The sequence below is a fragment of the Osmerus eperlanus genome, unplaced genomic scaffold (genome assembly GCF_963692335.1).
Source record: "Osmerus eperlanus unplaced genomic scaffold, fOsmEpe2.1 SCAFFOLD_233, whole genome shotgun sequence".
Lineage (NCBI taxonomy): Eukaryota > Metazoa > Chordata > Actinopteri > Osmeriformes > Osmeridae > Osmerus > Osmerus eperlanus.
The window spans coordinates 27,501-37,692 of record NW_026911900.1 but is presented as its reverse complement, the minus strand read 5'-3'; the positions used below and the strand labels follow the sequence as shown (position 1 = coordinate 37,692).

At 49.4% G+C, this 10,192-nt stretch overlaps 1 protein-coding gene across 1 annotated transcript in view; it reads right to left on the bottom strand.

The window, feature by feature from the left end:
- Positions 1 to 1,197: 1,197 nt before the first annotated feature.
- Positions 1,198 to 10,192, bottom strand: part of LOC134016746 (usherin-like) — a gene marked incomplete at its 5' end in the record, with an annotated part of 36,492 nt that continues 27,497 nt past the window's right edge. Inside the window, 10 exons of the mRNA XM_062456059.1 lie at positions 1,198 to 1,350; positions 2,564 to 2,725; positions 4,091 to 4,228; positions 6,105 to 6,290; positions 7,854 to 7,934; positions 8,240 to 8,464; positions 8,590 to 8,866; positions 9,075 to 9,205; positions 9,495 to 9,683; positions 9,855 to 9,956. Of these exons, the coding sequence (XP_062312043.1) occupies positions 1,274 to 1,350; positions 2,564 to 2,725; positions 4,091 to 4,228; positions 6,105 to 6,290; positions 7,854 to 7,934; positions 8,240 to 8,464; positions 8,590 to 8,866; positions 9,075 to 9,205; positions 9,495 to 9,683; positions 9,855 to 9,956 (1,568 nt within the window). The remainder of the gene's footprint in view (positions 1,351 to 2,563; positions 2,726 to 4,090; positions 4,229 to 6,104; positions 6,291 to 7,853; positions 7,935 to 8,239; positions 8,465 to 8,589; positions 8,867 to 9,074; positions 9,206 to 9,494; positions 9,684 to 9,854; positions 9,957 to 10,192) is intronic.

Genomic DNA, 10,192 nt, shown 5'->3' with positions numbered 1-10,192 from the left:
AAACAGTCATAATGCGTTCAGTCTCCATGGTACTTCCTGGCGTTCAACAGCCCTGGAGAGGCCCCGCCCCCCTCTGAGGGGCCGGCCACGCCCTGAACAGGAGGTCCATTGTTACAGTGATGAATGTCGTCAGGCTGCGTTGTGACGGATGAGTGTGGAACCGTGTCGTTAGCGCGGACGTTAATCAGTCATTTATGTTAGCGTAGTGATTTATACGGTGCTGGAAGCCTGAATGACAAGGGATTTGTGATTATTTATACTGCAAATATTCTAAATATTCCTAATATTCACACTCAAAGTGTTTTCAGTACAGTTCAGGTGGATATGTGGACAGAGATGGAGTGTTGGAGTGTCTGTGCGATTGAGTGCAACCAGAGACTTTCTGTCTCTTCACGACACACATATTCCACACACACACACACAAACATAATGACACACACAGACATTATACGCACATATGGATCCAGACTATCTTGCTGGATCATCATCCTCTTCTATAGTTTCTATTTTCATCCCTGTTTCCAAATGTGTCTTTCCTTTCTCTCCCATCACTTCTTTATTTTCCTCCCTACTTTCTCTCTCTCTCTCTCTCTCTCTCTCTCTCTCTCTCTCTCTCTCTCTCTCTCTCTCTCTCTCTCTCTCCCTCCCTCCCTCCCTCCCTCCCTCCCTCCCTCCCTCCCTCTCTCTCTCTCTCTCTCTCTCTCTCTCTCTCTGTAGTGTTGGAGGACAGACAATGACATGCAGTATAAACACATCTATCTATAAGCCTGCAGCCTCTCTTGAGGTGTCATATTCAATGACACCCGCTGTTGTTTATGGCTCTGTGTCCCTGTGCTAACCTGTACACAGCAGCACATTATATCATAACACCTGTACACAGCACCATACACAGCATCTACTGTATACCTGCAACGCATTATCAAAACACCTGTACACAGTACCATACAGAACAGCATCCATACCTTCAGAAAATCACCTCATCACACCTGTACACAGCAGCACATAATTTATATAATGTAGAATATTACATTTATATTCACTTGTAAAGATAAAGATGTGGGGGAATGACAGCTTGTAAACAGGGTGTGAGCGTGTGTATGAATGTGTTTGTGTGTGTGGATCAGGGTGTGTGGATCAGGGTGTGTGTGTGAGTATGTGGCCATGCGTGTGTGTATGCGTGTGTGTACTTACTTCACGCGGACGCTGTGTGAGTCGAGCGCTGTGAGTGTGGGCGGGGCCAGAGGCCCAGGTGGCTGCTGGGAGGTGAACAGGGTCACCTGGGAGCTGTTGGTGCAGCCTGCTGCCGTACACACACCAGCACAAACACGTGAGGGGAATACACACCCAGACCTAGAACACACACACCCATACATATGCACGACACAAACACAGATGTGCTCACACACACACACGATTGCACGCATACACACGGACGGAGACACACAAAACAGAAGAAAGAGAGTTCAAAGTACAATCACTACATTATTTGAAAATCTCACAACCACAGCGAGAGAAGGACAAAATATTTGGGCTCTCACTCACACACATGCAAACACACACACGCATACACACACACGCCCAGCAGGCTGATTTGTTAGTTATTTGTAGAGGGAGGCGGGAGGCTGAGAGTCAGGCTGGAAGCCGAGGGCTTCAAAGAGAAGGAGCTTCTCTCCTTGAAGATGAGGGAGCAGGTTTACAGCCAGCAAGAGGGGAGGAGAGGGGAGCAGAGGGGAGGGAGAGCAGGACTGGGAGGGGGAGGATTGGGGACAGAGGGGGGGTATGGAGAGACAAAGAGGAGAGATGAAGGAGAGGGAAGGGGGCGAGAGGAGTGGAGAAAGGGGGGAGCCGTGATCCAAAATCTCAGCAGGGAAACTGCATTGCTGGGCCAAGGCTTACACACACACCGCGCGCACACACACTGCTGCCAGACACACACACACATAAACACTCAAAGATTGGATTCCCAGGTTTATAATCCAACAACAGAGAGAAGAAAAGAAAGAAAGAAATAGGGGAAGATGGAGGGGACCAGATGAGGAGTGTAAGATGATGGTCCAGAGGAGGAGGAGGAGAGGGGAGACAGGCCTATGTAATGGTATTTAGCTAATGTAACGAGACCTTTCATAATCCCCAGCATCACTGTAGACATCAGATACAGCACATTAGCACTGCACTGATAACACCTTGCTTTGTGTGTGTGTGTGCGACTGTGTTGGACAGAGGGATTTCCAGTTCATACTGCAATGCATTTCTCATACGATCGTGTATGCGTGATGGAATATTGTGTGTGGGTATGTGTGTGTGTGTGCATGTGTGTGTGTGTGTATCCCAGCCAGTGATCCAGTCCCAAGTCTGACATGTGTCTCCCCCAGTGTTTAAGGCTCTTTAGAGCTCTTCCCCTGGTAACTCCCAGACGCTCTGCTCTCCTCTCTTTCTAATGCTAATCCCTCGCACCATTTTGTTTTCCTCACTCTTCCCCTTTTCATGGAGCTCTCATCCTTCTGTACTGACAGGGCTGTCTCGACAGGCTTATACACACACACACACACACACACACTCTTACCGGTGACGTTGAGTTGTGTGCGGTTGCCACGGTAGCAGAGGGTTCCATCCTGGTACAACAGGAAGTGTGTGACCCGGCCGTTGGGCCTGCGAGGAGGGGCCCAGGTCAGTGCCAGGGAGGAGGGGTGAGATACTGCGTCTGGGGGGGGCACGTCCTCCGGAGCTGCGGGGTGGGAAGGGGGGAGAGAGGGGTGCGTGTGTGTGTGTGTGTGTGTGTGTGTATGAGCCAGAACAGGGAGGGGGATGAAAAAAGGGTGAATAAAAAACAAAGTGAGAGAGGAAGATGACATGGTAAATGATGAGAGAGAGGACTGGCATGTTAAATACTGGAGAGAGAGAGAGATAGAAAGAGAGAGAGGGACAGAGCCAGAGAAGGAAAAGAGAAAGCAGGAGGGAACTTGTATCACCAGTCTTTTCTGACAGAGAACAATGTTGAAACTCTGTCCGGCTGAGAATCGATACAGTAATCTCACATCCACAAGCTATTGATCCCCCCCGCTCCCCTCTGACCCGCAGCGTCATATTAGCCCTTAAACAAGGCTATTTAGCTCAGGCCAGATTAATGGGCAGACTCGAACCATGCCCGCAAGTCCCCCTCCTCAGGACCCCTAGTGGGGCTAAACACCTAAGTACCGAGATAGGTAGATGAACAGAGAGGCAGATAGAGAGGTGGAGAGAGAAGATGTAGAGCAAGTGAGAGAGGTGCAGGTGAGAGAGAGGAGAGAGAGAGAGAGAGAGAGAGAGAGAGAGAGAGAGAGAGAGAGAAAGAAGTAGAGAGAGAGAGAGAGAGAGAGAGAGAGAGGCAGAGGTAGAGAGAGAGGGAGAGAAAGAGAGAAAGAGAATGAGGGAAGAGAAGAGCAGAGCAGCCTTAGGATTTGGTCATGGTGAAAGATAAGAGAACGTTAAGGAGAGAGAAGAGAGGAGGATGATTTGGTTGGGGAAGGGTGTGTGTGGTGGAAATGTTTTATTCTGGAATTATACTCCTTTAATGTGAAATCCCTCTGTCAAACCATCTACTTTGAGTGTGTGTTTGTGGACACGTTTGTGGTTTTTATGTGTTCTTCTGTGTGTGACTGTGCATTCTATGCGTGTGTTTGCTTTATTTGTACTGTATATGTGTTGTGTGTGTGTACTGTACTGTGTGTTTGCTGTGTGTACTGTGTGTGTATGTACTGTGTGTGTGCACTTCTATTAATCTCTCACATGCCCCTTTTCTAACGACAGCACAGCAGCATTATACAATGGAACAGCAATTAACAGTTCCATTCATCAGAATCACAGCTATTACACACACAGTCTATTAAGCTACAAGGCTGCTTCATCCCTCTATCTCCTCTCCCTCCATCCATCCCTTCATCCCTCTATGTTCCCCTCTCCTCCCTCTCATCCCTCTATCTCCTCCTCCATCCATCCATCCATCCTCTGCTTCTCTCCACTCCTCTCAACACTACAAAACACACAGGCATAATCCATCACTACTAAAACGTAGGCGGTAGAAGTGTGTGATTGTCTTAGTGTGTAACTTTACCCTCTTCAGGAGTGACCAGGCTCCACCTCCCGACACCATCTCCACTGTTGTCGCGGCGACTCTCCGTGCAGCCTGCCTGAGTGCAGGCCGCTACCGTGACGATGTAGCGAGTAAACGGAGTCAGACCAGACAGCAGACCTGAAGAAGACAGAGAGACAGGAAACAAGAGTGGCTTTGAAGGCAATAGATTTGTTTTGGATATTTTCTGTTATTTCTTGTGTTCGAGTGTGTGTATGTGTGTGTGTGAGAGAGAGACAGAGAGAGAGAAAGAAAGAAAGAGAGACTGTCTAGGTCAGAGTCCCTGGAGAGGAGTTCCCTGTCTAACTCCAGAGCAGAGGTGAAGCAGCTGATGGAGTGGAGGAGGAGGTGGTCTAAATGACACTTCAGGTATAAATAGGAACAGGAGGAGGAGGTGAAGCAGAAGGAGGAGGAGGAGCAGTCCACAACAGGTATTGATAGAAGCAGACAGTGTGTGATATCATCTTCCTGCAATCTGAGATACCTGAGAGAGTAGGAGGGGGAGGGGGGCAGCCCTAGAACACTATACCTCCCTCTCTCCCTTTTCTCTGTATTCCCTTATCTTTCTCTCTGTCTCTCCTTCGCCCTACCTCCCTCCCCCGCTCTCTCTCTCTCCCTCCCTCCCCCGCTCTCTCTCTCTCTCCCTCTCTCTCTCCTTCTCCCTCCCTCTCTCCTCTGTATAAATAGCAGTCTCTAACAGGACCCCCGAGCAGTAAATTACAGCACAGGACCCGTGAAAGCCCAGACTTTTAATTAATTTTAACAGTTTAAAATCATCAGGATTTATTTATAAAACTCATCGTCCCAAAAACTAAGCTGTACACTGTTGTACTGTAGGTAGGCTGGTTCAGGGGGGTGAGGGGCTCCCTGAGTGGCTCTCTGGCTCGCGTCCATGACAACGGTCGTTATGGTAATCTGTGGGCGGATAGATGGCTGTCGTGGCGATGTGGTTGATGTGTGCATATCTTTCTGTGAGTGTGTGTTTGTGTGTGTGAGACAGGGAGGCCTGGATGGCTATAAACAGTCTCTCAACAACTCCCTAATTGGCCAGGTGTCCCTGCCTCTTCCTTCACTCCTGCTCTTTTCCCTCCTTCTCTAACCCTACACCTCTTCATCTTTCCTCCACCCATCCTTCCTCCACCTTTGTTTATCTTCTCTACTCTTGCTCACCCTCCATCTCTCCTTTCTCCTCCCTTCTCCTTCTACCTCCGACTCCATCTTCCCTACACATACTCATCCTCTCTCCTCCCTCTCGCCCTCCATCTTTCTCTCTCTCTCTCTCTCTCTCTCTCTCTCTCTCTCTCTCTCTCTCTCTCTCTCTCTCTCTCTCTCTCTCTCTCTCTCTCTCTGTCTGTCTCTCTCCCCCTCTTCACACTCATTCTGTTTTAATTCAATTAGGACTGAGCCCTACTCCTCTGCTATTACACTCTCATTTGCTTTCTGTGTTTTTATCTTCCTGGGTGACTCTGCCCGCTCTGGCAGGACGTCATAAATTAGGACGGACACCCCTGCTGTCTGCCAGGGAGAGAGGGAGGAGGCATGGAGAGAGAGAACGGGAGGGAGAGAGAGTGGCGGGAGAGGGACACTAGAGGGAGAGAGAGGGAGAGAGAGAGGAAGAGAGAGGGAGGCCTGGAGGGAGAGGGGGGGAGAGAGAGAAAGAGGGAGAAAGCCCATCTTCATTTTTGCCTGGAGACATGGGACATCAGGCAGGGACGAATCAGAGTGGTTGTACAGCGAGAGGAAGAGAGAGGTAGAGAGAGAGGGAGAGGGAAAGAGAGAAAGAAAGAAAAAGAGAGAGAGAGAGGGAGGTCTAGTATGACATCATTAGTATCTGGGGTAGGCCAGAGTCCTCCTCCCAGATAGCTGGCAAGGCCCTGGGGAAAATGCCAGAGAAAACCTAACTGTGTGTGTGTGTGTGTGTGTGTGTGTGAGAGAGAAACAAAGCTTATGTGTATGTTTGTGACGCTCCAGGGTGTGTGTACATCTACACACTCACCTGTAAAGTTTCCTCCAGACAGGTAGGTTGCGCTCACAGGTGCTGAGCCGGGCTGGTCTCTGTCATAGGCTCTCAGCTCATACCTGTCAATCACACCTCTGACATCAGAGGGCGGAGTCCAGCTCACCTGGGCACTAAAGCCACTCCCACTCTCAACTCTGGAGGGAGGAGGGACACTAAGGGGCACTGAGGAGAGGCAGAGAGAGAGAGTACGTGTGAGAGATAGGGGGGGGGTGAGAGGGAGAGAGAGAGAGGGAGAAACAGAAAGGGATAGAGAGAGAGAACGATGTAAAGAGGAAAACAGGTTGAAAATAGGGTGAGAGGGAAACACAAAGCGTGAGGGGATATCGAAAGAGCAGAGAGAAACGGAGAGGATGAAGAGAGCGGAAACAGAGAAAGCAGAGAGGGGGAGAGAGACTAAAGGAAAGCATCCTCCATATTCTCCAGCTTTAATAGAGCCAGTAAATCACACAGAACCATTAGCATAAATACCATTTATTAGAGTTGTAACTTTTTCACCACTGATTTAATACATCCACCATTCATTCTCAACCACATATCACTGCAATCAACCACCTCTGAGCTCTCTCTCTCCTGCTTGCTCTATTTTTCCCTTCCTCTCTTTCACACTCTCTCTCTGCTCTCTCTCTCACACTCTCTCTCTGCTCTCTCTCTCACACTCTCTCTCTGCTCTCTCTCTCACACTCTCTCTCTGCTCTCTCTCTCACACTCTCTCTCTGCTCTCTCTCTCACACTCTCTCTCTGCTCTCTCTCTCACACTCTCTCTCTGCTCTCTCTCTCACACTCTCTCTGCTCTCTCTCTCACACTCTCTCTCTGCTCTCTCTCTCACACTCTCTCGGCTCTCTCTTTTCCTTTTTCTCGCTCCATCTATCGGCTCAGGAGGGCAGATGAGGAGAGGAGAGTGGTGGAGAGTGGATGAGAGAAGAAGAGAAGAGAGGAGAGCAGAGGAAAGAAGGAGAGTTGAAGAGACGAGGGTAGGTTAATTCCCCACCAGGGAGAGACGGGGTCAACAGGCTTTAACATAAATACTGAGGCAGAGGCACACACACACATGCACACTCACACACACACTGGACATATCCACACTTTACACATACACGGACCACTTCTAAACGCATTATCAATCTCAGTTACCATTGTAACCATCACTGCTGTAATCACATGGTTACAATGGCCAGATCCTTCATGTCACAGATACAGAGATAGACCTGCACACAGACAGCTCTTTCCCCTCTCTCCCTCTCTCACACAAACACATACACAAATGCATACAGCACACACGCTCAAACACATCATTACTTTGTCTGGGTGGAAGCAAACAGCTGCTATTTGTAACACTGTGTGTGCGTGTGTGTGTGTGTGTGTAACAGGGTAGCTGCCGTGCTGGGACACATGATAAGGTATCGGCCCGGTCCATCTCATCTCTCTGACCATATTAGACCAGATAAGACCAGAACCAGCCCCAAGGAAAACTATGACACAAACAAATACCAGGGGAACTGCTGGTGTGTGTGTGTGTGTAAGAGTGTGTGTGTGTGTAGGGTTGTGTGTGTGTTTGTAAGAATGCGTGTGTATGTGAGGGAGGTATTGCTGCTTTGTCTGTGTTAGTCTCTACTGTAGTGTGTACAGTAAATGATCTATCCATGTGTGTATGTGTGTGTGTGTGAGCGTGTCCCTGGGTGTGTGTGTGTACCTGTCCCTGTGTGTGTGTGTGTGTGTGTGTGTACCTGTCCCGTGGCTGCGTGTACGGTCCCAGGCCCCAGTTGTCCAGCCCCCTGCAGAGGACGCCACCACCCTGTACAGATACTCTGAGAGAGAGGGAGAGAGATGGGGAGAGAGAGGTAGAGGGGGAGAGAGAGGGGGAGAGAGAGGGGGAGAGAGAGGTAGAGGGGGAGAGAGAGGGGGAGAGAGGTAGGGAGGGAGAGAGAAAGAGAGAGAGAGAGAGATGTATATTTCAGAGGCAGAGTAAGCAGGTTAGAGTGTGTGTGTGTGCATCTTTCATCATACTGCTGATGGAGAGAACAACCTGTCCTGTACAGGTTAGACTGTGACCTCCACTTCCTTTGTCCTGTGTGTGTGTGTGTGTGTGTGTGTGAGTGTGCGTGTGTATTACCAGTGAAAGGCTGTAGTCCGTGATCTCTGGTCTGTGTCTCTCGGCCTGTGTACACCAGCACAGAGTCATTGCCACGGCAAACGAAGCGGCTGTCGGTTGCCGGGCAACCGTCCAGGTTGACCCTGACAGAGTGGCGGACGGAGGCCGACAGACTGATGGCAGACACAACCGGTACGCCGGAGAGGGAGGTCTTAACGGCCACGCCCCTCACACACCCTCCCAGACCTGTAGCTCAGGGAACAAAGAAGAAATGTGTGTTTGTGTGTGTCTGTGTTCCTGTGTGAGTGTGTGTGTGTCTGTCTGTGTTCCTGTGCGTATGTGTGTGTCTGTGTGTGAGGTGTGTCTCTAACCATGTCGGTGGCTCATGCTGGCCAGTCCTCTGTGAGAGAGGTGGGGGGGAACCCCCCCCAGGTAGAGGGGTGAGTCAACCCTCAGCCTGCCCCCTCCCTCCCCCCTCTGGTACTCCGACCAATCGTTGAGGGAGGCAGAGATAAGGGATCCCTCTTTGACCAATGAGAGCTGGTTCCATTCGCCATCACAGTAGCTGAGCCCCACCCACATGCTGAGGTGGGTCACATGACCGCCCCAGGACAGAACCCAAGACAGCAGACCGCCCTCAAGCTCCGCCTACAGAAACACACAACCAGGAAACTTCAGAAATCAGCTTTATGTGTTTGTGTGTCTTCTTGTGTATGTCCAGTTGTATCCAGAGTATCATTTGAAGGCTGTGCGTGTGTGCATGTACTGTGTGTGTGTACTGTATGTATGTGTGTGTGTACTGTGTGTGTGTACTGTATGTATGTGTGTGTGTACTGTGTGTGTGTGTGGTGGTCACCAGAGCGTAGTCTTCTCCCTGTGTGTCGTAGCTGAAGAGCAGCAGAGCGTCCAGCTGGTCCGTCCTAAACTCCAAGCTCATCTCAAACTCCACCCCCCAACGCCACACCTCCGCACCCAGCTCCAGGTAACCTGGGCAACCACACAACCACCACTGGTCTTTCACTAACTCAGGTTTGTCCTCTGTAGTGTTGTTAGTAAAGTTCACATATTGTACTAAGTACTAATAATGTACAAATATTACGTATTTTGTATTGACTGTAGAGGGTATTTTTATCTTTCCAGGCTACAAAAGCACTTATAAACAGAAAATTCTTAATTACAATTAGGGTATATTTTGAAAAGACAGTTTGAACCAATCATAGACACATACAGTGGGTGGTTTGGGCTTATCACAAATTCAGATTAAGACTAGTCATACCTTGTCCCAGGAAGTGTGCTCCATCCTCAGAGTGAGCAGGGCATCCCTCCCAGCTTTCCAAGGCCACCACCCTCTCTGTAGCTCTGAACCAATCAAGGGGCTGCCAAACTTCAGATGGACTGTCACTCATCTTCACCTTCACATCTCTAAGGCAACCAGAGAACCCGTGCTGAACCAATCGGGCATCCCCTAACCATAACCAGGAAGAGAGATGGAGAGAAACCGAAGTGATGATAATGGTTTAACGGTGTAATGTGAGATCAGAGTATGTGGCAAACATTATAAGAACCGACCGTTCCAGTTTGTATCCATTTGAATCACACTGTGGAGGGCCAGAGGGGTGTTCTGTGGTGGACTGACCTGAGTCTTGTCTGTGAAGAGGAAAGTCCTCTGGCAGTCCTCCGATAAACACCCCCGTGTTCTCCCCTATGATGGTACTGCCGCTGGATGCAGACGCATTACCTGGTGGTATGGGTAGTGGGATGGAGGGATGGATGAATAGATAGATGGAAGGATGTATGTATGTATGTATGGATAGATGGATAGATGGGTGGATGGATATATGAATGAATGAATGAATGGGTAGATGGGATAGATGTATGTATAGATGGATGGGTAGATGGATGGATGGATGGATAGATAGATGTATGGAGGGGTGGTTGGATGGATGTATGGATTGGGTAGATATAGGAGATGGA